Source organism: Ovis canadensis, chromosome 2, assembly GCF_042477335.2.
Source record: "Ovis canadensis isolate MfBH-ARS-UI-01 breed Bighorn chromosome 2, ARS-UI_OviCan_v2, whole genome shotgun sequence".
Classification (NCBI taxonomy): domain Eukaryota; kingdom Metazoa; phylum Chordata; class Mammalia; order Artiodactyla; family Bovidae; genus Ovis; species Ovis canadensis.
In genome coordinates this window covers 245,380,142-245,408,022 of record NC_091246.1, presented here as the reverse complement: position 1 = coordinate 245,408,022, position 27,881 = coordinate 245,380,142, and the positions used below count along the sequence as shown (strand labels likewise).

Sequence of the window (27,881 nt, the reverse complement as noted above, 5' to 3'; positions counted from 1 at the left end):
ATATTGCACTATAACTGATTTGCAGTGTGTATTAGTTCCAGATGTTCAGCAATTCTCTTTATCCTCTTTCCTCAATCCCTCTCTGGGACACCCTGGGTGCTAGGCGGTGGCTTCAATTCTCTACAAGTGTCGCCTTCCAATCCCCCGTCCTTTCCCTGAGTGCAGAAAATAGCACAAAATGGACCTTCAAAAAGATACTTTCTTGGGACTTCCCTGGTGATCCCGTGGTTAAGACTCTGCATTTCCAAAGCAGGGGGTGCAGGTTCCCCTGCTCAGGGAACTAAGATCCTGCATGCCATGTGGTGCAGCCAAAAAATTTAATTAAACACATTTTCTTGATGGATAATTGCTTTCCTGGCTCTCAGTGGCATGATCCTTTTACTGAATTTATGATGTGGGCAGTAATTCAGTTCAGTTCAGTTCAGTTCAGTCGCTCAGTCATGTCCGACTCTTTGCGACCCCATGAACTGCAGCACGCCAGGCCTCCCTGTTCACCACCAACTCCTGGAGTTCACTCAGACTCGCTTCCATCGAGTCAGTGATGCCATCCAGCCATCTCATCCTCTGTTGTCCCCTTCTCCTCTTGCCCCAAAATCCCTCCCAGCATCAGAGTCTTTAGGAATTCTTTATTACAGATGGGAAAATGAGGCTGAGTATGTCTCCCTCCCGACTGCCAGTCCTTCCAGGACAGGGCTCTGCGCCTCCCTCTCCCCACACCAAACCCCCTCCCCACCACACACACACCCCACCACACACACACCCCACCACACACACACTCCCCACCACACACACACTCCCCACCACACACACACTCCCCACCACACACACACACACCCCACCACACACACACACGCATCCCACCACACATCCCACCACACACACGTACCACAAACACGCATCCCACCACACACACAAACCCCCCACCACACACCCCACCACATACCCCACCACACACACACACACCCCACCACACACACACCCCACCACACACACACGTACCACATACACACACACACACTCCACCATACACACACATACACACACCACACACTCACCCCACCACACACACACAGGCACTCGGGGCCTATTTGCTGAATTCCTCAGGGGCAGCTAAGCCTCAGTCTCTCGATCTGCAACACGAGGCCTCGTGTCTGGCATTCTCCAGGTGCCGGCGCCGGCTCGCCCTTCGCTGTCCTCCGTTCTGCTCTGGTCCGCGGAGGCTGCAGCCCTCCTTAGGTTCAGGGGCCACCCCGTGCTCCCCGGGGGTAATGCTCCCTGCCACTGCAGGCCCCTAAGTACCGCAGCAGGCTTTCTTAGCTCTACACCTGTGCCCACCTCTCTGCTCTCGCCCCTTCATCGAGCCCTTTTCAGTTACCCCTTTAAATACTCCATCTGTTTCCATCCAGCGTCCTGACTGCTACAGTGATTGGTACCAGAATAGCCCTGGGAAATAGACTCTTGGCTGGGATTCTGGGGTTCTGGGATGGGTGGCTCACACATCCTGATTAGTGTGCGAACATCCTCCTTGGCGAGGGTGAGGGACGATGGTTATCCGTGACACCACAGTGACTGCCTTTATGACCAGTGGTGGTGTGAGATGCACTGGTATGATGTCGGGAGACCAAGCAGCTAGGACGTTTAGTCACTATGGTGACAGTCGTGATTACAAAGACTGGCACAGCCTTCTGACTCTACATCTGATTGCCCTCGGGGACACACACAAAGGAAACAAAACAGATTGAAAGCCTTGAACTGGGCTTGATGGGATATAATTCTCATTATGACCTAGAAGTAATGAGAGGTGATGGAGGTGTCCTGAGGAAAACCAGCATCAGAAAAAGGCCCCAGGTGACGTCACTGCAGGGTGTTCATGCCAGGAATTTTTGAAGGTTTCAGGCTGAAGGGAGAGTGCTGCCTTCACCAACAAGGAAGATTCAGGAGGTGCTGGGGTTCCAAGTTCTATCCAAATGTCCCCATCCCATGCTTGGATGTCCCATCCTTTCTTAGCCAGTGCCCCTCCATTAGCATAAAGATGTGGTGGGTTGCACATTTAATTGGTTCTGCGACCCTGGTGTGTGTGTGTGTTAGTCACTCAGTTGTATCTGACTCTTTGAGACCCCACGGACTGTGCCCTGACATTTAAGGCCTGGGCTTGGTCCTCGGCTACATCTGCCCTGTGGCCCCCAGAGATCAAAGATTCCTTCAGAGTCATTCTAGAGGCTTTCTGAATGTCCACCCTTGCACTGAGTCATGAGTTCAAGGCTTTCAGTTTGTTCTTAGCCTGAGTGAGCTCAATGGGACCACAGACCCATTCTGACAATTAACTGACAGACACACCACTGGGGACTTCCCTGGTGGTCCAGTGGTTAAGACTCAGGGCTTTCAAAACAGGGGACGCATGTTCAATATCTGGCTGAGGGACTAAGATCCCACTTGGCCTGTGGTGAGGCCAAAAAAGCAGGGGGGCAAACCAAAGGCGATACTCACATCCCTAAGGGAATTCCAGAAATTGGTGCCACCGTCAATGATCTGAAATACACAGAAGTGGTCATTCCTACTGAGACTCAGTTTAACTTACCTGTGTGGCTGGTGCAAAAGCCAGCTGGGTCTTGAGGAATGACTAGATTACTGTAACTACTAGGTGGGATGGAGCTATAACTGTGTGTCCAGACATGAAAATCTCACTGGAGCAAATCAACACGACTTCTGCCTTGGGGCCCATCCTTGACCCCCAGTTCTTTTCTATCCCACTAAGTAAAGATCATCAAAATTAGTTTGTCTTTGTATATTAGAGATAGCAGTGTACCTTCAGTCTACATCCTCAAGGCTTTGTTTATTCTCCTGATTTCTGCCATAATCTAGTCCAAAGAGATACTCATCATCTTGATATAGTTCCAAACAGGCTGGTCCATTATATTGATGACATTATGGTAATTGGGCCTAGTGAGCATGAAATTGCAAGCACTTTAGATTCTTAGCAGAACATATGTATGCCAAAGGAAGGGTGATAAATCCCACAAAATATTCAGAGGAATGCCTTGTCAGGGAAGTTTCTAGGTTACCTGGAAGTCTGGGGCATGTCAGTACATCTCCTACAAAATGAGAGTTGCTGAACCTGATATTGCCTACAACAAAGAAAGAGGCAAAATGTTTGCTGGGACTCTGGATTTTTGAGGTAATATTCTGAAGGAGATCAGCCCTGGCTGTTCTTTGGAGGGAATGATGTTAAAGCTGAAGCTCCAGTACTTTGGCCACCTCATACAAATAGTTGACTCATTGGAAAAGACTCTGATGCTGGGAGGGATTGGGGGCAGGAGGAGAAGGGGATGACAGAGGATGAGATGGCTGGATGGCATCACTGACTTGATGGACGTGAGTCTGAGTGAACTCCGGGAGTTGGTGATGGACAGGGAGGCCTGGTGTGCTGCGATTCACGGGGTCGCAGAGTTGGACACAACTGAGCAACTGAACTGAACTGAGCTGATACTACATTTGGTCATGCTGTTCTACCAATTTACTGGGAAAAGTCATAATAATGCAAGTTTTGCGAGAGGCCTGCGGCAAAATAAGATGCTGTAGCAGGTCCAGACTGCAGAGCAAGCTGCCCTGTCCCTCGAGCTTTACAATTCAGAAGTTTATGGCAGGAAAATATGCTGTATGGACAAGCTCCAGCAGGAGAGATGCAGTACAGTTATAGACCCTTAGGGTTCTGGATTAATTTGTGCCCTCTTCTGCCAGTAACTATTCTCCACTGAAAAACAGCTCCTGGCTCATACCCGAGCATGGTGGAGACTGAATGCCTAACTTCAGATCACCAAGTGACCCATGCAACCAGAACTGGGCATCATCTGATCCATCTCTTTGTCAAACTGGACATGCATGACAACATTCTATTATTCAATATTATATCTTAGATCAGGTCTGAGTAAGTCCAGGAGGCACAAGGAAATTGCAGGAACAGGTGGCTCAGATTCCCATGGTAGGCACTCTCACTGCCTCACTGCTTCTCTCTCAGCCCCAGTTGGGGAAGTTGCTATGACCGGTTATCACGGAGGAAAAAGCACAGACATGATTTCCAAATGAGTCTGCATAGTATGTTAGCACCAGCCACAAATGGATTAACTGCCACATTAAAGCCACACTCAGAGTGTCTCTAAAAGACAGTGATGAAGAGATATCCTCTTCTGGTTACATTGATTGTCCATTTTGCATGGAAGGAGAGATGACCAGAGGTGCAGATCTCCTCTGATTCATGAGCAGTGGGTTGACAAGCTGACTGGCTGCTCAGAGACTTGAAAATAAGATTGGAAGATTGGTGATGAAGAGGTAAGAGGTCTAAGGGAAAGATTTATGGATGAACTGCTTGAAATGGGCAGAGGTGGTGAAGCTATTTTAACTCACACAAGTGTCCTGAGAGGGCATCCATTGTGAGGGGGGGTCTCAGTGGTCAGGTGGACAAGATTACCTAATCTGTTGATGTCAGCTTCCTTTCCCAACTACTCTGGTTCTGGTTCAATGGGCCCACACAGAGAGTGGCCAGTGTGGCAGGGATAGAGGCCATTCATAGCGTGGTAGACAAATAATGACCCGCCATAGAGGTCCATGTCCTGGACTTTCCTGGTGGTCCAGTGGTTAAGAATCTGCCTGCCAATGTAGGGGACATGGGTTTGATCCTTGGTTCTAGAAGGCTCCACACACTACAGGGCAACTAAGCCCAGGTACTACAACTACTGAGCGCACACTCTAGAGCCTGTGCTCCACAGCAAGAGAAGCCGCGGCAATGAGAAGCTCAAGCACCTCAACACAGAGTAGCCCCCGCTTGCTCCAACTAGAGAAAGTCCATGTGCAGCAATGAAGACCCCACACAGTCAAAAAATAAAGGGATGTCCACAGCCTAATCGAGGATGAGGATCCTAATTAGGATTACGATTTGTGAACATATTTTATAGGGCAAAGGGTAAATTAAGGTTCAGTTCGGTCGCTCAGTCGTATCCGTCTCTTTGAGACCCCACAGACTGTAGCACGCCAGGCCTCCCTGTCCATCACCAGCTCCCGGAGTTTACTCAAACTCATGTCTGTTGAGTCGGCGATGCCATCCAACTATCTCATCCTTTGTCGTCCCGTTCTCCTCCTTCCTTCAATCTTTCCCAGCATCAGGGTCTTTTCCAATGAGTCAGTTCTTCACATCAGGTGGCCAAAGTATTGGAGTTTAATTATTGGAGTTTAAAGTAGGCAGAAAGAATTGAAGTCGCTAATCAGCCGACCTTAAAAACAGGGAGATTCTCGCTTTTCCAGCTCAGGCCCTGGACGCAGCAGCCGTTGCTATGTTGATGCCCAAGAAGAATCGGATTGCCATTTATGAACTCCTTTTTAAGGAGGAGGTGATGGTGGCCAAAAAGGATGCCCAAGCACCCAGAGCTGGGAGACAAGAACATGCCTGATCTTCACATCACGAAAGCCATGCTGTCTCTCAAATTGCGAGGCTACATGAAGGAACAGTTTACCTGGAGACACTTCTGCTGGTACCTCACCAATGAGGGCATCCAGTATCTCTGTGATTACCTCCACCGGCCCCTTGAGATCATGCCTGCCAACCCCGCGCTGCAGCCATCCTGAGACTGGCTGGCCGCGGCCCAAAGGTCTGGGGGGAGAGCGACCCACAAGACTCACATGAGGAGAAGCCAGCAGAGACACCTACAGACAGCACCGTGCCACCTGGTGCCGGCTGAAGCTGGGTTAGCAACTGAATTCCAATTTAGAGGCGGATTTGGTCGTGGACGTGGTCAGCCACCTCAATAAAGTTGAAAGAGATTGTTTTGGGTTGAATAAGCCTCTAACCAGAAAAATTAAAAAAAAAAAAAACAGGGAGATTCTCCTGAGTTATCTAGATGGACCCAGTGTCATCCCAAGAGTCCTTAAATGTGGAAGCCGGAGGCAGAGGCAGAGGCAGAGGCAGGGTGGAGTGAGGTGAGAGTCTCCTGGCCATGGCTGGTTTTCAAGATGGAAGGAGGGAACAAGCCAGGGAATGCAGGCAGCCTCTAGATGCTGGAAAAGGCAAGAAAGCAGATTCTCCTCTAGACTCCAGAAAGGACTGCAGCCTTGCTGACACCTTGATTTTAACCCGTGCTCAGTCACTTCAGTTGTGTCCAGCTCTGTGAGACTCTATGGACCATAGCCCACCAGGCGCCTCTGTCCATGGGACTCTCCAGGCCACAGTACTGGAGTGGACTGCCATGCCTTCCTCCAGGGGGTCTTTCCTACCTAGAGGTCGGACTCACGTCTGTCTGTTTCCTGCATTGGCAGGCAGGTTCTTTACCACTAGAGCCACTTGGGAAGCCCTTGATTTTAGCCCAGTTAGACTCATTTTAGTCTTATGACCTCCCAAACTGTAAGATAATAAATTTGTGTTGTTTTAAGCCACTAGGTTTTTGGTAATTTATTTCAGCAGCATATAAAATCGGTACACATAGACACAACAGATTTCCCTCACCAAATCTGATCAGGCAGTGGGCACTGCTGAGTGCTCAAGCTGCCATCAGCGAAGATCCAGCTGAGCTTCTTGTTTGGAACTATTCCCTGGGGCAATGGTTCTCAAAGTGTGGACCAGGAAGACTCTTCCATGGGTTCTATGAGGTCAGATCTGCTTTATTAATACTAAGACAGTGTTTGCCTTTTTCTTTCATGAGTGTATAGTGGAATATTCCAGAGGCTACACAGCATGTATTCAACAGACGGACTGCTGAAGCAGATCTGAGAATCTAGCTGTCTCTTATTAAGCCAGGTTCTAAAGAGATCTGCAGGAACTTCCCTGGACGTCAAGTGGTTAGGACTCTGTACTTCCACTGTGTGGGGCACGGGTTCAATCCCTGGTTGGGGAACTAAGATCCCACGTGCCTCAGCATGGTGAAAAAAAGAGAGAGATTTTCAAACATGTCAAATCATGGCACTCTTCTCACAATTTTTGTTTTCAAAAAGTTATTTTCATTAAAATGTTATGTTACTATGTAATGAGTTTATTAGTTTTAAATAGTTTAGCGCTGTAACTTCTAACCCAGTAAAATAGATATAACCCACATAAACAAAAACCGTTTACAATTGTTTAGAGTATAACCTTTCGATAATTTTAAAGAATGTAAAAAGATCCCGACACCAAAAAATCTGAGAACCACCACCCTCCAGGGACCTGCTAGCTGTCTATTGGCAGGTTGAGTGCACTGCCCCCTTGCTTCATAAAGGATCGGTTATCTATCACCGCGTGGTAATAAGTGTGCATTCCTGCTATGGACTTGCCTTCCCCGCCTGTAGTGCTTCTGCCAGCCTCGTCATTTTTGTACTTGCTTGTTCATCACTCTGCTATCCCACACACAGCCTATTTCCCTTTTTTGGTGAAGGACGCAGAGCAATGGTCTCGCTCATGGAAGCACTGGCCACACAATGTGTCCCATCGCTCAGAAGCAGCTGACTCGCTAGAGAGACCTCCAGCGCCAGCTGGGAGACCGTAACTTGGTTCTTGACATGCGGGATGCAGTGTAAGTTTAAAATCAGTGGCTCCGCCTCTCTCACAGCCTGAATGCAGAGGCCCAGGGACCAAGCAGTGGAAATGAGGGTGGCTCTTCTGTGATTCCAAATAACCTCCTGGAGGAATTTCTGCTTTCCCTCTCTCGACTTTGCGCTCAGTGGGCCTGGAAGGATCACAGCTGTGGTTCCTTGAAGTCACAAGTAGAGTCTTCCTTCTGGTCATTTTGAGCTCTGTGTATTGCTTAACTCAAATGTGGAGAGCGGATCAAGTGTACCAGGTAGGGTGATGAATCTAGAAAAGGGAGGGTGGGCAGGAAGGCCACGTCTAGAATCCAGAGGGCCGACTGAGCGCCTCTCAGATCTCCCATGTCTAATAGCGACAGTGGGAAATGGCAACCCAACAAACCGAAGACCAATACAAACCTGAATTCCATAGGAATAAAAACTTAGGGGACACACACACACTGTAAAGACCCAGATATACACTCACACACTGTAAAGACCCAGATACACACACACACACATTGTAAAGACCCAGATACACACTCAAACACACACACTGTAAAGACCCAGACACACACACACATTGTAAAGACCCAGATACACACTCATAAACACACACATACATATTTTAAAGACCCAGAAACACACACACACACACACATTATAAAGACCCAGATACACACTCATACACACACACACACATTGTAAAGACCCAGATACACACTCATATACACCACACACATACATTGTAAAGACCTAGATACATACACATACATTTTAAGACCCAGATACACACTCATACACACACACACTGTAAAGACCCAGACACACACACACAGTAAAGACCCAGACACACACACATTGTAAAGACCCAGATACACACTCATACACACACACACACACACTGTAAAGACCCAGACACACACACACACACACTGTAAAGACCCAGACACACACACACATCTTGTAAAGACCCAGATACATACACACACTGTAAAGACCCAAATACACACACACACACTGTAAAGACCCAGATACACAGTCATACACACACACACATTGTAAAGACCCAGATACACACACACATATACATTGTAAAGGCCCAGATACACACTCACACACACACACACTGTAAAAACCCAGATAAATACACACACACACATACATTGTGAAGGCCCGGACACACACGCACGCACACACACACACACACACACACACACTATAAAGACCCAGATACACACAGACACACACATTGTAAAGACCCAGATACACACACACACATTTTAAAGGCCCAGGTACACACACAGTAAAGGACCAGACCAACCAAAGTGCTGGCAGCTGGTGAGAGGACCAAGGAAGGGGCGGGAGGAGGAAGGCATGACTGCTAACCCAGGTCTCGTGACCAGCTCCAAAGGCGGGGCTGGAGCAGGTTTCTGCTGTTATCTCTCCTCTACTGTCTTGTTGAAAGAGCCTCGATGATGACTGAGTTAGGTTCCTGGTGAGTGTGACTGGAGGAAAACAATGATGTGGTGAGACAAGGATATGGCGAGCTGATGAGGCCATTTTTCTTTTTTTTTTTTTCCCTGTTAGGGATGAGCTCTCTTTAATAAACCCTTAATTTTAAGAATTGAGGTGAAATTCACATAACAGAAAACAAGCCATTTTAGAGTGATCAGCGGCATTTGTGCAACCATCACCATGATCTATTTTCAAAGCTCTTCCATTACTCTAAACAGAACTTCTGTAGCCATTAAGCAATAGGGACACCCACTTTTCATCTGAAGGGCAACAGTGAATGGTGAGGGGGAGGAAAGGAATGGCTCTGCCTTCTCTAAAGCCACTCTCCCCTTGTTCCCCTACTGAAGGCTCATCCGTGTGAACCATGCTCAGTGAAGTTGCTGCCTCCCTTCCCTTTCCCGTGAAGGGGAGGCGCCAGCAGGATCAAAGTCAGAGCATTTCTCCTCTGGCTCCCTGCCTGGCGGGGGCTGTGTTCTGATCCCTGTGGCTGCAGCTCCAGCAAGGCAGCCCTCTCCCCGAAGCAACAACTTCTTCCTCTTGCCCTTCAGCTTCCTGTAGTGTGATCCCCTTGAGTCCCATCCCTGGTAAGTTTCCTTAACCCTGCCCGCACCTCCGTAAAGAATTCCTTAGTTGAAGGTTCTTTAGTAACCCTTTGAGTGTTCATCCATTTCTTGCTGGGACACTGTTACAGGAATGGATGCTGCGCTCCCTCCCTATGGTCTCTTTGATACCCGTCACTTCAGATTTTATGGATCAAACCAGCTCCATTCACAGGTCCCAAGTCTGGGCAAAGGAGATGCTATCCTCCACAAAGCAGGTCCCCAGGGTGCCTGGGGTGTGTGCCCAGGCCTCACTGCCCTCTGGTGGCCAGCTCCAGAAAGTGCACCTCATGGATCCAACTTCAGGGGAACTAAGCCCACCAGGCACTGTGCTGAGACCATTCCACTCCTGAGCATGTTCCATCCGGGGGTTATTGTCCCCACTTTACAATGGAGGGCCTCTCCCTTGCGTGCAGCATAAACCAAAATCTTGACCATGGGCTGCAAGGTCCCACCTTCACCTCCCTGCCTGTCACTCTCTGACCCAGCCACACCAGCCTTCCTTCAGCTCCTAGGGTGTTCCCATGTGCAGCTCCCAGTTAGAATATTTGGGAACTCACTGAAGCTTTCTTCACCGGGCTACCCTCATCTCATCCTATAGTTCTCTCCTAGGGTATCACGTAGGAAAGTCCTGCTCAACACCCCTCCTTCCCTTGTCACAGAGAGAGAGAGACAAAGACACACACACACACAGAGACATAGATACACACAGACACACACAGACACACACACACAGAGAAATACACATATATACACACAGACAGACACACACACAAACACACGCACACACAGACAGGCACACAGATACACACAGACATGTACACAGGGACAGACACACGGAGACAAACACAGAGACATACAGACACACACACACACAGAAATACACATATACACACACAGACAGACACACACAGACACACAGATACACACAGAGATACACAGACACATAGATACACACAGAGACACACGCACAGAGAGACACACAGACACACAGACACACATAGATATACACAGACACACACAGAGACACACACACATAGATATACAGACACACAAAGACACAGATACACACACACATAAATATACACAGACACACAGAGACACATACACAGAGACACACCCAGACACATACACACAGACACACACACAGAGACATGCACAAACAGAGAGACACACAGACACACATAAACAAACACACACAGAGACACCTAGACACATAGATACACACAGACACGCACACATGGCTTTCCTGGCAGGACTGATGAACGCCGCCCTTCTTCAGAAGGAGCCGAGGGCTGGGAGCCTCCTGCTCTGCTGGCACCTGTGTCCCTGGCGCTGGGCCCGCGGGAATCAGCACGGCAGCACCCGACATGGACGAGGCGCCTCTCTGTGCAGCCACTGAGCCAAGTCCTTCAGGTGCCTGGGCCACCTTCCTCCCCCAAGTCCCTGGCACCCAGGAAGCAGCCCTCAACTCTATCAAAAACTCACACGGATTTATTAGAATATGAAAAAGATTCGGTTTCTTCTGTACAGGCGGCAGAGCGGCAGCAGCTGTGGTGGCTTTGAACACGGTTGTCAACGTCACCCTTGCATGGGGACTCCTGCCCAAAACAGTACTTTCATGGAGAGGAGGGGGAGATGAGCACCCTCTGCCCAGTCCACTGGGCAGGGGGATGCTCTGACTATTGCACGATCCTGGGGAAAGGAGTACCCTAGAGAGAAGGACAGAGATCACCAGGCCTGGGCCGGGCCCATGGCAGCCTCGGGAGTAGGCCTGTATTTCTGTGAGCAAAGGCCTCTGGGGCCAGGGCTCCGCTCACCCACCAGCCCCGGCCAGTGGGAGATGCTCAGGGGACACCCTGCCCCCCTCCCAAGGACAGGGCTCTACAGCAAGCTGAGTGCAGTGCTTACAAGAGAGGTTCCAGGGGCCAATGGGGGCAGGGAGCGGGAGGAGAGAGAACAGGCCAGCAGGAGCTGAGGGCCAGGCCCAAGAGAAGGAAGGTCCCAGGAGGCCCAGCATCTATGAGTTAGAGAAAGTCACCATTGGGGCATCCGTGTGTGTGTGTTGGGGGTGGGGGGTGGTGAGGTCATTTCTGAAATCAGAGCCCTGTGGACAGAGGACTGATTTGGGGAAGTGTTGGGCAGACAGGCACGTATGCGGATGAGTGATGCTCTGGAGTAGGATGGCAGGAGTTCTGTTCAGGCAGGGGTTTCAAAAATGTTTTAAAAACAGGAATGCCCTCTGTGCAAATAGAATCGTACATGGAAGTGTGAATAAACAAAACAGATAAAAAGGCAGCACTCTCTGGAGCTCCGATCAGCAGCCCCTGAAGGGCCCAGTGGTCCCCGCTGGAGCCCAGTTTGGAGAAGCTGAGTCCCAGCTCCAGACAGAGCTCAGAGGTGCCCTCAGCCTGCAGCTCTGAGTAAGGACAGGTCAAGTGAGGTGGCCAGGGTGAGAGCCGGCAGGGGGACAGTATGGCCACGGTCCCCAACCCCTCCCCAAGTCCAACACCTGGTCCCCTAGTCTCTTCCCTGTTAATGGAGGCCCCGGCTCCTTCCCTTCCCAGGAGGGACCAAGGCTGAGCCAGAGGCTCTTTGGTTAGAAACTAAGATTGACTTGAATGAGTAGGGTGACGGAATGGGAGGGAGCCCCACGGAGGTCTAGGGGACTCAGAGGCCCTGCTCAGGGTAGGGAGAGAGCTTGGCTCGGGAGGGGGCAGGGTTTGCCTCACAGCCAGGCAGGTCCGCCTCCGAAGGATGGATCAAGAAGGCAGTTCTGGCGGGAGGGAGGGAGCTTCCCAGGAGGCAGGGGGAAGCCGTGCTGCGGTGGGGGCTGTGGGCCCAGCTGCCATGCAGTGGGGGAGGGCCGGGGCCAGTCCAGGTTGGGAAGGATGAGGGGAACACCCCCCACCCCCCACCCCCCCGCCAGCAGCCCTGGCTCTGGAAGGAGAGTCCATGGTGGGAGGGCACCGCCCGCTGGCCCCCCCTCCGTGCTACTGGCCCTTGGGGATGAAAGGCTCTCCCTCCCCAGGCTCGGGGTGGGGGCCTGGGTCACTGAGGCAGCGCTGTATCCTCTGAGAGCTGGGGCTGTCGCTTGGCGCCGGGGTGAAGACATCGTCGGTGCCCGGGGACGAGGGCTCCTTGGTCCGCATCGTGAGGCCCCCATCGGGGTCCTCGTTGTCCTCCTCCTCCTCGGCCAGCCTCCCTGGATCCCGGCTCAGCCCCAGGACCTTGCCCTTCAGCTCCTCGTTCACCAGGTCCACGGACTCAGGTGACTGCGGGGAGGCCGGGTCGATGGTGATCACAGGCAAGTCGGCCTTGGGCTCATAGGCCAGCGGGTCTGCAAACCAAGAGCAAGGCGCATGCTGGCTTCCGGCCCTGAGCCCTCCCAGTGTGTGGCCCACCTCTGCCCGCAAAGAGTCAGCCTGTGAGTGAGGTGATCCTGGTATGCTTCAAATCACTCTGCACGGGCCTTTTACAAGGCCAATAATTCCTCCTCCCCTCGGACTGCGCTCTCCAAGGTAGGACTGTGCTCCCCTGCTCAGCCCTGGGGCTCCCATAGGAGTCCCTGCTCCAACGAAGAGCTCAGGCTCCCTCCTGAGCTCCCTGTCCTGGAAGGCCTGCCTTGGTCCCCCACATGTCGGAGAGCCCAACAGTGCAGCCCCCTCCAGCCTCCCCACGGGCACCCAGCTCCTCAGCCCCTCCGTGGAGCACTCTGTGCCTGGGGAGGACAGCAGGGCCACTCTCCTAGGGGGCCCCCCTCTGGTGAACCCCCAACTCCACCTGACATAGGAGGAGCTCACGGCTTGGCCCGTGAGAAGCCCGTCCTCCCTGCAGGCTCTCTGAGGCCCGTGCCCAGCCTCAAGGCTCCTCGCAGGGCCCCCCACGGCCTGCCTTACCTGAGCCGATGCGGGCCCGCGACATGGTGGGCGAGTCCAGCTTGTGGGCCGGCACGGTCAGGTAGTTGCTGATCTGACGAAGAAGAGCAGGTGGGGGCAGGGGGATGAGCAGAGGCACCCCGGGCCGGTGGCCGCACACCCTTCTTTGTGTGCCTGGGGTGCCTGCGCCTCTCCGCCCATGCCCGTGGCAAGCCTGAGCCAGTGCTGGGTCCTGAGGGCCTGGCCCAGCCTCTTGTCGAGCTCCAGGGTGACCCTGAACACTCCCACACTGTCCCACCTCTCCCGTGGGGACACCAGCCCAGCCTCTAGCTCCTGCCCTCATTTGCCCCTAAGGACAGACCCACAGTCACCTCAGGAATGTCACCTGGGCCCTGGATGACCCCCGAGATTCTCAATGCAACACGCTCCAGCTGAACTTAGCTACTTATCTTCCTTCAAAACCTGCTCCTTCCTTGGTGTCCCCTCAGCCACCCCACCCGCCTACCCCAATCAAAGGCCAGATGTGACCCCTGCCTCCTTTTCCTCTTCCCTCAGTCCCACCTCAAACTGGTAACCAAGTCTTGCCACTCTGACCTCCTAAATGTCCCTTGAATTCTGCCTGCTCCTCCCCTACCCCGCCACCCCCCTAATCCACCCGCACCCCTTCCCGTGTGCTTCCCTTGCTGAGAACCGTTCATGACTTCTCCATGCTTTGGAAGAAAGCCCAAACCCTTAACGCCATTAACAAGCTTCCTTGCAAGCTGAGCCCCTCAGTCTGTGGTCAGGAACTTGTGTACAGTTTCTTTCCTTCTGCCTGGCCCTTCTCCTGCCCACACTCCCTCCCCCAAGACTTTCATTCCTAAGCGCACTCTGACCACTTCCTTGTTTGAGGTGCTCAGAGCCCCTTGCACTTCCGGTTCTGCCCGGGGCCACTATGTGCTCCATAAGGGAGGGACTGGGCTGATGCACCACCGGATACACGGAGGCAATTCTGCCGCTTGGCACTTAGGGAGAGCTCCACAAATATTTTCCTGAACGAATGAATGAAGGCATGTGTGTCTTGCTTTCTGATTCTGAGCCTTAGTTTTCCTTTCCTCTGAGCCTTAGTTTTCTCACTAGAAAATGAGAGGTTAGAGCACGTGGATAGACTCTTTTAGATCTGATACCCGAGGACACGGTGGGGAACGGGGGCCTCTTTGCTGCTCTGAGTGGAGAAGAGGTGGAGAAGGCAGCTTTCTGGAACTTTCTCTGGGGCTCAGCCTTTGAAACACATGGGGTGTGTGTGTGTGTGTGTGTTCAGTTGCTAAGTTGTGTCTGACTCTGCAACCCCATGGACAGGGGAGCCTGCAGGGCTACAGTCCTGAACACAGGAGGGCTACAGTCCATGGAATTTTCCAGGCGAGAACACTGGAGGAGGCCAAGACACCAGATGGGAGTGGCTCTGTCTCCCAGAGGGCTTGGTGGTGGTGATGCAGGCAGAGGAAGAGCCCAGGTTTCCAGAGAAAGGCAGGAGCCGGCTCCAGCTGCAGACACACCTTCTGCTCCAGTTGCCTGGCCTTCTGTCTCCGGAGCAGCATCTGGTTCCAGGCCTCCTCGTAGGGGTCGGCCACCAGCGTGTGTCTGTTGTAGGACCGCAGCTGTGGGAGGAAAAGCTGTCAGGCAGGCCCAACCAGGCCCCGGAAGCTGGGCCTGGAGGGGCTGGGGTGGCTCTGGGCACGCAGAGCAGAGGAGGGGGGGTGGGGCGGGGGGCTCCTCCGCAGTAAGTGAAGTGGGCCGGGCAGGGGCAGCCCCTCACCCTCTGCCTGGTCTTCTGCAAGTTGTTTCTCAGGATTTTGCGGATCTCCTCTTCTTTGTCCTTGGACAGTGCTGGTAGGATGCGCTCGGCCGGCAGGGACTTGGGGTGGATGTTCCTGGGATAATAGGCCTCAGATTAGAAAATTCCTGGGACTCTGGGGCTGGGGCAGGACAGAAGGGTCCCCTGGGGATGATCCGGTTGGGTGCGCCAAGCCTTGGGTCCTCAGTGTGATCTGCCCGCCCGGTGGAATGACCTAGGGACCCGCTCCAGGTGGGTGTTGAGGGGTCAGCATGTGGCTTGCAGAAGTGGCCAGGGTTGGCCACCAGCACTCACTGCATGGAGACGGTGGAGACGGCCGAGGGGATCTTGCCCATGCCCCCACTTTCCACCAGCTCGATGGCCTGCTTCATCTCCATCTTGTGGTAGAAAGCGATGAGCTGGGGCTCCTTGGAGCGCTCACCAGCTATCAGACACTTCTTCACGTACTTCTTATTAAACCGGTTGAGCCTGGTGGGAGGTGGGAGGAGATGGGTGAAGCTGGCTCCTGCAATGGGAAGATGCCCAGGCCCTTGGGGGGAGACCCTTACCGGCCCCTCCCCGCCCTCCTGCCCACTAGGCCTGCCACCTACTTGTCTTTCCAGTGGTGGTGGCCGTAGTGGCCACAGATGTCCTCGATGCCTGTCAGAAGGTGGTCCAGGAACTGAAACGTGCCCAGGGCCAGGTCAAGCCTTACTACTGGGCTCCTTCCGGACCAAGACTCCTGAATGGGCCCCCACCTTCCACCCCAGGGCTGCTCTGCTCAACCCAGCCCTGTAGTTCCAGAAGCAGCCAGGAGGTGGCGTCCACACCCCACTCGTCCTGAAGCCCTGTGGACCCCTCCAGCCCTCTGCCACTGGGGCCCAGCTGAACCATCTTCTCTGAATCCACTTGTGCCCAGCACCTGGGCCAGGTCTCTGCAGAGGCAGAGACGGCATGACGCTCTCTCCTCAGGTTCCTGGCTGCTCACACCACCCCTCGCTATGGGGTGACCTGGTGACCTCAGGAGGCACTGGATGAGGGAGGACATGGATGCAAGGCCTAGCTGACCCCTAGCTCCCTAAGCCTCCTCCTGCAACACAGGGCCCAGGCCCAGCTGCCGGTACCTGCGTGTGGATCTCCTCGTTGATAGAACGCTTCGTTTCTTGCTTTTTCTTCACAGCCAGCAGGTCTACCAGGGGCCGAATGGTCATGCCCTGGGGGGGCGGGGGGGGGGTGTCAGGCACTCCAGTTCTGCCACCCTGGCAGGGAGGCCACAGAGGTCCTCCACCCTAAGGTCCCTGAGCCTGGGATGCCCTTTGCTCTGACGTCCCCAATCTCCCAACATCCAAGCTTCGCTTATATTAAGCCCACTTACTCCTTAAGACATGGCCAGGGGGTTCACATCCAGCCAAGGGACTCACACACAGGCCAGCTAGCCCGGGCCAGAGTTCAAGTGTGAGCTCCACCACAAATCCGCTGTCATTTAACAGGGAAGACCACCTCTGCTCCGGCCCCCTTGCAGGTTTTTGACCCAGAAGGACCCAGTAAGGACAGCAGTAGCTAATCTAACTGCACACTTGTCAAGTGCCAGGGCCAGTGGTGTTTTCACTAGAATTAGCATTTCAATACCTGCAATGACCCCTTCCTTGTCCCCATTGTACAGATGAGGAAACTGAGACTGAGAGAGGTCAAGTAACTCCCTAAGGTCTCACAGAAGTAGTAAAACTGGATTCAAACTCAGGCAGGGGGGTCCCTACCTCAATGCTGCATTCATTAAAAACTGGCTTAGTAAACCAACTGCAAAATAAGGTGATAAAATATTTTGGAAGACGGAAGCAGGGCAAGATGATCAAAGAGGCAGCCTCTTCTCCTTTTAAAAGACAGAAGACAAGTCCAGCCCCAGGAAGTTTGCTCTACACTGTGCTCTCTGGAGAACGCAATGATGTTTCCCACTGAGGGCTTGTCTAGGGTTATGATCCAGGAAACATGGAGCAAACACACAGATGAAGTGTTTCTCACTTGCCCAAAGTCACGGGTCAGATAACGAGAAATGGTTTACATCATCTCAAGCTGGGCTCCCTCAGGGACTCCAGGGGTGGGTGAGGTTCTCAGCTAAGCCTGAGTCGTTCAAATGCACAGAAATCACAGCCAGCAGCTGGAAGGACTCTTCAGGATCAGCTGGTCCAGTCCCCTCACTTCACAGATAGGGATCTGAGACCCAGAGATGGGAGGAGAATCTTTCCAGGCTCACACTGACAGCAGCAGAGCTCTGGCTAACGACTTCGGACGGTGCTGCTCAGGGGCCATTTCGCCTTTCCAGCCCCCGTGCTGCGCTACTGCCCCCATTTGACTGATGTGGAAACTGAGACCCTAAGAGAATAAACCACTTCCCCAAATCCCTACCGTGAGCTTCATGGTCCTGCTGACTGGACACACTCCTCTCAGCACTACCTGGGCTCCTGACTGAGCTGGGCAGCATCACTCCACAGTGACGCGTGACCAGGCTCTTCCTTTGCAACTGAGCACACCGAGGCCCGGAAAGGCGGGGACTTGTCCAGGGCTGCACGAGGCGCTGCTAGAGCTGGAACTACAACCCATGCTGCCCGCTGCCCTCCTAGCCCCGCTCTGGCATGCGCTTCCTCTTTCCTGGCAGGGTCAGGGTCCCCAGGCAGGGCTGCTCTGCCCTGTCCAGCACCTGCACAAAGACGGTGAAAAAGATGACGGTGATGATGGCCGTGAGGAACAGGTCACACATAGGGAAGTGCTTCTTGTCCAGGAGGTAGCCCAGGGAGAAGGCGATGGCCCCTCGCAGGCCCCCGTAGGCGATGATGAACTGGTCCTTGGGGGTCAACTTCACGATGCGGAACTTGTTGATGAACCAGGTCAGGCCCAGCACGCCTGCCAGGGAGGGGAAGCAAGGGGTCAGACTGTCCTAGCCCCTCATGCCTTCTGCAGCTGGGAGATTTTCTGTTTGGAGGAAGCCTCCACTGGTAAACCCGCCCAGCTAATTCATATCTCAGGTCCCTCAGTCCAAGGTGCTCCTAATCCCTCAGTCCGAGAGTTGGGTGGATCTTTAAGGGAGGTCCCTCACCTGTATATACTTTAGAGACATTACAGAGGCCTCCAGGGGCTGGGGGGCAGAAGGGTACCAGGAAAAGAGATGAGACAAGACTGGCTACAAGTTGATACCTATTAAATATGATAGGTACACAGGGCCTACTTTTCTATGTGTTTGAAATTTTCTGTAATAAAAAGTTGTTTTAAAATGCTAGGGCTTCCCTGGCGGTCCAGTGGTTAAGACTTCATGCTTGCACTGCAGGGAGCACGGGTTCGATTCTTGGTTGAGGAACTAAGAGCGCACCTGCAGCATGGCCAGGGCGGGTGGGGAATTGCAGAGGCAGGTCGGAGTCCAGTCTCAACCCCACAGCCCCAGAATCTCCAGAGGATGAGGCCCAGGATGAAAGGGTTTTTAAGACAGCACAGCAAGTTAAGTGCCACACCCAGACCTAAACTCAGAGAGGAGATGAGATCCATGGGCAGAAGCCACATGGTCACTGAGGTAACGTGCATCCAGAAGGTGAGGCAGCTGCCCAAGGGCCTGAGGCCTGGTGCCCAGCGGTGCCCAGGTGTGCCCCGGGGCTGGTAGCAGCGGTTGGGAGGCTCTGCAGCAGACTCCGCAAGTGCCAAAGTCACGCGTGGGAAGAGGCAGTGCAAAGACCACAAACCTGAACACAGATCTGGCCCTGGGGGCCTCAGTCCCCTCCTCAGATACTGACTGGCTCAGAGTCCCAGGGTTGCTGAGGCCTCTTCCACGTGCACACCATGGCTGTTTCCCCCGGGAGCGCGGCCCTCTATCCCCTCCAGGGCTCATAAGGGCCTCAGCGCTGCAGGGAGCGGGAATGGGGAAGCCCCCGTCCTGCAGGGGCGCTGGGAGCAGCCTGGAGTCAAGCCTGCCACCTCCACACACAGCGTGCACCTAGCTGCCACACGCACACACCCCCTGCCACGCGCACACCCCTCTCCGGGCCCGGCCCCTCACCCAGCACTCGGGCGATGAGGCAGAAGAGCAGGGTGCTGATAACAAACGTCCAGTTCCAGTGGTGCGAGCCAGCCACGGTGGAGACACCCAGGAAGATGAAGATGAGGGTTTCGCTGACGCTGCTCCACATCTTGAGGAAATACTTGATGGTCGTGTGGGACTTGTGGGAGATGTTGGCCTCCACGTAGGGGCGCATCACCACGCCCGAGGCAATGAGTCTGGGGGTCAGGGGAGGAAAGAGCGGGGAGCGGGGTTCAGAGTTGAGTCGCACCCTCCCAGGGCGCCTCCAGAGACAGGGAGGCAGGCAGGGGCCGGGCGCCTGAGCTCCTCTCACGGGTCAGACGCCTCTGCCGGCTTCCAACCCCTGTTCTCAACACTCTCAGCCAACCCTGCAGACACGGGTGAATTCTGGCATTTTCCAGATGAGAGATCTGAGACGTGCAGAAATGAAGTCACCTGCCCATGGTCACACTGCCACAGAGTGGCAGAGCTAAGACACGAACAAAAGAAGTTCTGCCCAGCTCCTAAGCCTGGGCCTTTTCCCCGAGGCCCCGTGGCCTCTCCACCTGACAGGGGTCACGCCTCTGGCCACAGGTTTATCCCCACCAGAGTGTGGTGTCCCCGCAGGAAGCCCTCCCAGCCTGGCGCCCACACTCGGGCTCCACTCCGACTGGCCCAGCCTCCTCATTGTTACCCCCATCCCCGTCCCCTAATCCAGCCTTGGCACTTCCAGTGACTTCCCCTAGCGGAGCACCTTGACACCTCACGGCTTTCCCGCTCCCCCTCTACCATCCAACCCCAACTGCAAGATGCAGCTGGGGCCTCAGGACTCCCGCCTCAAGGGAAGCCCTGAGCACCCTCACTAGGGCTGCTGAAGGGAGCAGCGGGTGCGAGTGCCTGCGTCCGGAGACCGCCAAGGTACTCCCTTTGTAACAAGAGAATAAAAGAAATAGCTAGGCTAAGGCTTTCCAGAACCTTAAACTCCGTGCTTCCGGGCAGTCCTGAGACTTGAAGCCTGGATTCGGGGGGGCTGGGCCCTGGGGAGCTCCCTTTGACCCTCCAAGCCCGGGGGAATCTGAGTTGGCGCCCCCCCCACGCCACGCCCAGACTCACGCCATGATGCCCGACAGGTGGAAGAGCTCGGCCGACAGGTAGGCCATGTAGCTGTAGAGGAAGACGAAGAGCGGCTCGATGACGCGGATGTGGGAGGTGAAGCGGGAGGTGAAGGCTGCGATGACCCCGTAGACCACGCCCACGAACACCCCGCCCAGGGACACCACGAAGAAGCTCAGGAAGCCGAGGATGATGTCCACGATGCCCACGCGGTCGTAGTTGGCAAACTCCTCAAAGAGGTGATACAGGACCTGGGAAGGGTGTGTAGGCTGGTTGGCAGGCGGGTGGGCATCCTGCCCTGTGGCTCCTGGGGGTCACCCAGGGTGGGGCCCTGCCCCATGGCTCCTGGGGTTCACCCAGGGCGATTCTGTCCCCTCTGTTGACCACAGCCAAGAGGTGGCAGAGGAGTCTGGGGGCCAGAGGGTCTTTGGGCCTGCAGCGGGCTGTGCAGAAAAAGAGCCCAGCTCTGCAGCCAAACCACCTGGGTTAAAATTCTGACTCTGCTGCTCCCCAGCTGTACACATGGGGCAAATGACTCAACCTCCCTGTGCTTCAGTTTTCCTGTCCAGAAAATGGGGGCAATAGTACCAACCTCATAGGGCTACTGTGAGATTCAATTAGTTAATGAAGGCAAATTGCCTATCACAGCATTAGCTGCTATTCACCAAGCTCATCATGCACGCCCCTGCCTGGATTTTGGTCTTTCCTTTAGCACAAAGCTGGGAAAATTCAGATAATGAACTAGACTAGGACTTCTTAACTGCTGAAGCTTTCTAAAAATACACTCGGCCAGCCCATACTCCACTTGGATTGTCTGGAAGTGGGACCCAGAAATCTTTGTTCAACAAGGCCCCCAGGGGGTTGCAATGAACCACCGAGTTCAGGCACTATGGAACCAGAGGCTCTCCACGGCTTCCCCACCTCTGGGCTGGGGAAATAAACGGTCATTGTAACACCACCATCAGACTTTAAGTGGCACTTCATACACTGTAAAGCCCTTTGATTATGGTCATCCTGTTTGCCACACAACAGCCTCATGAGGTAGGCAGGCTAAAGATGCTTGTTCCCTTGCTAAACTAAAGCTCAGAATGGTGAAATGATGTGCCAGAAGACCCCCCACCCCCCGGAACCCCCGCCCAGGAGCAACAGCACTGGGCCCAGAGCTTGGTCCCTGCCAGCAGTGGATGGGCCTCCCTGGGGATCCAGCTTTGAGTTTCTATCTGCCTCCTCTTAGGTGCTGGTTGCCTGGCCTGCTCCTAGACAGCTCTGCCAGGAAACCAGCTGGGGAGTGTCCAGGCTGAAGGAACGCAGAGGCAGTGGGGAAGAAGGCCTGGGGATCCCCGAGACAGACCCTCCAAAGCCCCCAGTACCTGGGCCACACTTGGAAGCAGGGCACCTTTGCTCCAGGGCCAAGGCCTGAGGCCACACAGCTTGGGGAAGCCTTCAGCCCTACCATCTGGGTAATGGGGCATTCACACCCATGCCTAGAGTTCTAGAAAGGGCCCGACTTGGGCCAGGCAGGGCGGGGAGATGCCAAGCACTGGCCGGTCTCCCGTGTGCCTGGACACAGCCGTCTGGGAGACGGGGCAGGGCTCTGGCAGTGCGTTCTCAGCCCTGGGCTACTTAAACCTACTCCTGGCCTGAGGACATGCTCAGGTCCCTAAAGAGCACTGCCTGGAACAATGGGGCAGGTACAGAGGGCAAGGTCCTCATTTCTGGCCTGGCACCACTGTCACTGGGACTACAGAGGCAGAGTGGCATAGTGCTAAGCATCTGGACTCTGGGCTCAAGACTATGTAGATCTGAACCCCAGTTATATCATTTATCAGCTACTATGATCTTGGACGAGTTCCTTAATCTCCCAGTGCCTCAGTTCCCTCACCCGAAAAACTGGGAAAAATCACCATGCTAACCTCATGGAGTCTGTGCAGATTAGCTGAGACCATACATGATCAGACAGGAAGCACGCAGTGAACACGAGCAATGACTACCACCACTGCCCCTGTCGCGGGGAGACATGGCCACGGGCCCACGGTGGCCAGACGGGGGCATCCACTCTTGCAGCCACGCCCCACTGTTCCCCAAGAGTGCCAGCCTGAACCCCAACATACACCCAGATCCTCTGGGGAGGGCTTCATCTCTGGCACCCACTGCTTTTGCAGATGAGTGAGTGTGACTCCCGTCAGAGCCCCGGGTGGACGGCAGGCTCAGGACAACGGTCCCTGCTCCAGATGAGGAAACAGGCCTGCGTGGCAGCCATAGGCAAGGGCGGGTGCCCGAGGAGACAGGACAGATGGGCCAGCCCGTGGCTGCCCCGGCTTCACGAGGAGCTGACAGGGGCGCCAGGGGAAGGAGAGGGAGAGGAAGCCGAGGCTGTTGGCAGGCTGTTGGCTACCACTACTGTCGGTAGCTTCTTTGAGGTGCAGCTTCCTGAGCGGCTGGGAGTGAAGCGGGAGTGCATGTGTGAGCGTGCACAGGGCGTGCACATGGGTCCATGAGTTTTCCTGTGTGGGCAGCTGCTCTCTGAGGGGTCCAGCCAGGAGGGGGATGTAGGTGTTTGCACAACACAACACGAGTGTGCACATACACGTACCTGCTTCCTGAGGAAGCCGGCTGGGAGGAAGGGTATGTGGAAACATACACAGCCTTGCCACGTGCAGACCCTGCGGTGGGGGTGTCTGTCCTCGCTAGACCCGGGAGGAACGCACTAACTACTCTGCCACATCCCAGCTGTCAAAGGTGAAGCCCAGAGAGGTACCGTCACATGCCTAAGGTCACACAGTAAGCAAGTGGCCAACCCAGACTGACCCACTTTACTTGCCACCTTCTGGAGGTTTTAGAGACAAGGTTCCTTTCCATGAATGCTGCCCCCGAACTCTGCACAAATTAAACTCTAACTTAAGACGTGTGTGTGTGTGTGTGTGTGTGTGTGAGTGTGTGTACGCATGCGTGCTCAGTCATGTCCAACTCTTTGGCTGTAGCCTACCAAGCTTCTCTGTCCATGGGATTTCCCAGGCAAGAATACTGGTGTGGGTTCCTCCTCCAGGGGATCTTCTCAACCCAGGGACTGAACCTGCATTTCCTGCATTGGCAGGTGGGTTCTTTACCACTGAGCCACCTGGGAAGCCTTAGCTTAAGACACAGCTACCAAGAAAGCTAAAATGCCCCTCAGAGACTAACTGGTCTATAAAGGGTAAACTGAGGTACAAAGAGGATAAGTCATTTAATCAAGATCACATCAGAGTGCATCAGGGACAGAGTGTACGACCCGGTCAGGCCAAGAGCTCAGGGCCTGCAGTCAGATAGACCTGGCTTGCAATTTCAGTTCTATCTATTCTACTGAGTTATTTAACCTCTTTAAGCTTTACTCTTTCTCTGCAAAGTGAGACTAAGAAGCACCTCTTAACGTAGTCAGGAGGATAACTGAGATAATCCCTGCCGGTGCCCAGCACGATGGCCACACATAGCAAGCAGGACTGGACACTTGCTGTCTTACTATCATGAGGGGGGATGTGGGATTCTCTCTGGACCTGGACTTGGGTCTGGTTCTTGCGTGCCCCGGGGCGTGGTCCCTGCCTCTCACCACAGTGACGGCATCATTGAGCAGGGACTCCCCAAACACAAGGATGTGGAGCAGCTCGTTGATGTGAATCTCCTCGAAGACGGCCAGCACGGCCACAGGGTCCACGGCCGAGATGATGCTGCCGAACAGCAGGTTCTCCAGGAGGCCGATGTTGTTGATCTGCTCGCCACCCACCAGGCACACGGCGTACATGAGGCCGCCCAGGAAGAAGGCGTTCCACAGCGTGCCCACCACGGCGAAGATCAGGATGGTGCCCAGATTCTCCGTGAACTGCCGCAGTGGCAGGAAGTAGCCGGCATCCAGGATGATGGGTGGCAGCAGGAAGAGGAAGAAGACTTCCGACTGCAGGATGGGGGGCGTCTCGCCCACGCCCTTGATCAGACCCCCCACCAGCAACCCCACCACAATCAGCAGGCAGCTCTCCGGGACGATGCTTGAGATGGTGGGGATCACGTGGAAACCTGCAGAGGGTGAGATAACGGAAGGCCGTGGGCTTGAGGGGAGCCAGGAGAACAGAACAGAGCTGGGGCTGAAGGCTGGGGTAGGACCAAGAGGGGCTCAGGCTTGGTTTTAGGGGGCTGCTCTGTTAACTCTCTGAGCCTCAGCCTCCTCGCCTAGAGCTGATAACTCCAGCCTCACAGGCTAATATAACACAGTTATGGATTATGTTTATACATAACTAAGTGATGTGTAAATTACCTGATGATGTTGTTGAAGTGCTCTTTTCAAAGGACATACAGATGCTCCCTGTCACTGTCATAAAGTAGGAGAAAGAAGCAGGTCTCCAGAAAGCAGAAATTATACACTGATTACCGAGGCTCCAAGTACCACCCAGTTCCCTGACTGCCCCGTCTGCCCAGGTTAGGGTAGGGGTCCTTCTCTGGTGCCTTCCCCTCTCACAACTCCAATCTGCAATCCTGAGGGCATTACCTAACACCTGAACCCAAGTCATCTGTTCAGGCACAAGTTCACGGAGACGGATGTAAGCTCAAGACCAGGCATAACAATCGAAAAATTCTGTCTAAGGGAAGACATCCAGTTCCCCATCGCAGACGCACTGAAGCAAAAGGCAGACAATGGCTGGTGGAGAAGTGACACAGGAGACAGGAAGGAGCACAGAGGAATCAAAGACGAGCGCAGGAAGGAACCTGGGGATCATACTGCCTGGGGCCTGCAAACGTGCAGCACGCACGCAGCGACTTCCAATCCCAGCTTCGCGTGCTTTCCTGCTGCGCCCAGAGAGATGCTCAGGAAGCCGACAGCAATCAATGGGTTCTGCGCGTGAGACAAAACCTGTTTGCCATCCTGTTTCTCACCCAATTCCACCCACTTTAAAGAAGGGGCAACTGAAGCTCAGGGAGGGGAAGGGACTCACCCAAGGTCACACAGCTCATCAGCATTAGAACCAGGACAGAACCCAGGTCTGACTTCACCAGCTTCTATCAAACTCCTCCTTCTTTAAATCACCCCCTCCTTTCTCCCCATTCAGGTGAAAATGCCCCTCTGCCTGAGACTCACCAGCTGTCTCCCCAAGCCAGGTCCTGGCCAGCAGCAGCAGCAGCAGGCCACCCTCTGCAGCCGGCCCCCTTGGTTCCAAACCCTGAGCTGGGAAGCGGCAAAAATCCCTTTCAGAGAGGGCCCCTCTCAATGCCAGCTCCGCCCCCAAGCTGCTCATGGGTCTCTGGTTTGTTTTGGGTGGGGAGGTGGGTGGAGAAGACCTGGGACATAACCCCCAAGGTCGCTTGGTTAGGATGGCCTGCTTGCCACTTTGCTCGAGGTGGAAGCTCTTGCTCTCCTCCCCTGCTTAGCTTGTAAACTCTGCAGGCAGATTCCATCTCTGTTTATGATTACGTCCCCAGGGTTGGGGATACAGGAGGTGCTCAACAAGCATCTACTGATTGAAAAATGCAAAGGGCTTGGCCAGGACCCACATGAATCTCTATAACCTATCTGGCCAGGCCTCTTCTCTCTTTACCCCTGGAGAAGCTTGGGAAGGAAGAGGAACATCCCTCCCCAGGCCCAGAGCCCTCCTGCTCTCAGGTACTGATCTGGGTGGTGCCAGCTACAAGTCAGGACTCAGTATACCATCCAGGCCCAGAGCCAAGCACCCAGGGCCTGGATGTCACAGGGCCAAGCACCCAGGAGATATAATCGAATCATGTTGGAAAAAAAACACATCTCCATCCTAGGCCAGGAGACTTCAAAACCGACCTGACCAAGAGTCACCGCTTTTAGGACTTCCCTGGTGATCCAGAGGTTAAGACTCTGCTTCCAGCCCAGGGGGTGTGGGTTCAATCTCTGGTCAGTGAACTGAGATTTCCATGCCGGGTGGTAAGGCCAAAAGAAAGTCACCACTCTCGCTGAGAAGTGCACTCCTCTTACCCTGCCATGCCCGTCCGTCTTTGACTGTCTGTCAGTAACGCTCAGGGTTCATGTAGCTGGTACACTGCGAAGGGCTAAGTCAGGCTGAGTCCAAGTCTCCCTTGCTCTAAAGATTAAAGTCCAAACTTCCAGCATGCCCTTCATCATCAGGTCTTGCTCATGTCTCATGATCCCTGCTTTTATTTCTTTTTTTGACCTTGCCATGCATCTTGTAGGATCTTAGTTCCCTGACCGGGGATTGAACCCAGGCCCACACAGTGAAAGCACTGAATCCTAACAACTGGTCCCCCAGGGAATTCCCCCCACTGCCTATTCTTATGTTTCAACCTTGACAAACTCCTTCCAATTCGCTCAAGTGAGGTACACCCTCTTTGAGGCCTGCAGAACTCTGCCTAGTCCAGTCTGCCTGACCAGAACACTGTTCCTCTACCCACACTGTATGTGGCTGACACCATATCCTTCTGCCTGTCTCCTCTTCCAGGAAGCATTCCCTGACCACCCCTGCCTGCCTGGGCTAGAGCAGGAGTCCTCTGGGGTGTCCCCCATCATAACCTTTGACTCACAGTCATGACCTGGATTCCTCTTTCTCCCCGACACCCAGTGAGGTCAGACAGCGCAGGCAGAAGCAGTGAAAGGGGACAATGGCACCACACCCGGGACCCATATCTGCCTTGAGGGAAGACAAGACAGCATGGGGTTTGGGGGAGCCAAACCCAGCCAGCCTTCCTCAATGCCCGACCCCCACCCCAGAAGCTGAGCAACAAGAGCTGCCACAGGGGTAAGCAGAGTCTAAAGAGGCAGCCCAGGGCAAGTGGAGGACAGTGTTGACCTCTACCTGGACTGCTGGGCTTTGAAATTGCCTCACCACCCTCTATGCCATCCATCCAATCCACAGAGTTTTCCTGACTGCAGGAATGCCAGGCAATGCACCAGAGACCAGGAGGCCTCAGCCCACTGGGGGAGCAGAGGGATGATTGTGTGTGTGTGTGTGTGTGTAACACTCCAAGAGCAATAACATGAAGGACACTCCTTACTGCTAAAGGTGCACCGGGAGCCAGGCACACGCCACATCTTTAGTCCTCACAGTGCCTAGCCCTGTGGGATAGTTATTGTTCCCACTTTGCAGAAGAGAAAGTTGAGGTTTGGTAAGGTTCAGTAGCCTCCCCAGAGGGCAGGGGAGGAGCTTGACTCTAGCTCAGAGCATCTCACTTCTTCAAGTGAGTTGGTCCTCACAGTACCTGGGGCTGGTGCCCTGTCCCCAGAGCAGAACCGGCCCCCAGGCCTTCCTGTGTCAGCCCTGCCTCTCAGGGAGCAGAATCCCTGGCCCTGACGGGCAAGGGGAGGGGAGGGGAGGAAAGTCTGGGATTCACCTGGCTCCTGGCCTGCGGGTAGGCTGTACATTACTGGAAAGCGGCTTCTGGCGGAAGGGCAGATT

At 54.1% G+C, this 27,881-nt stretch overlaps 1 protein-coding gene, 1 long non-coding RNA gene and 1 pseudogene across 2 annotated transcripts in view; 1 reads left to right on the top strand and 2 right to left on the bottom strand.

The window, feature by feature from the left end:
• Positions 1-5,324: 5,324 nt before the first annotated feature.
• LOC138433000 (small ribosomal subunit protein eS10-like) lies at positions 5,325-5,804 on the top strand (annotated as a pseudogene).
• A 1,188-nt stretch (positions 5,805-6,992) lies between these two features.
• Positions 6,993-9,104, bottom strand: LOC138433001 (uncharacterized). Its single transcript, XR_011254080.1, has 2 exons — positions 8,911-9,104; positions 6,993-7,810 (listed from the first exon to the last, which is right to left on the bottom strand). It is a non-coding gene; the product is annotated as an uncharacterized lncRNA (long non-coding RNA).
• Positions 9,105-11,110: 2,006 nt separating this feature from the next.
• The window catches only part of SLC9A1 (solute carrier family 9 member A1), a 52,694-nt gene continuing 35,923 nt past the window's right edge, over positions 11,111-27,881 (bottom strand). The window contains exons 2-12 of the mRNA XM_069574906.1: positions 24,065-24,525; positions 20,482-20,732; positions 19,369-19,586; positions 18,025-18,227; positions 16,454-16,543; positions 15,941-16,011; positions 15,645-15,818; positions 15,312-15,426; positions 15,052-15,153; positions 13,538-13,610; positions 11,111-12,978 (exon numbers count right to left, since the gene is read on the bottom strand). Of these exons, the coding sequence (XP_069431007.1) occupies positions 12,632-12,978; positions 13,538-13,610; positions 15,052-15,153; positions 15,312-15,426; positions 15,645-15,818; positions 15,941-16,011; positions 16,454-16,543; positions 18,025-18,227; positions 19,369-19,586; positions 20,482-20,732; positions 24,065-24,525 (2,105 nt within the window). The 3' untranslated portion in view covers positions 11,111-12,631. The remainder of the gene's footprint in view (positions 12,979-13,537; positions 13,611-15,051; positions 15,154-15,311; positions 15,427-15,644; positions 15,819-15,940; positions 16,012-16,453; positions 16,544-18,024; positions 18,228-19,368; positions 19,587-20,481; positions 20,733-24,064; positions 24,526-27,881) is intronic.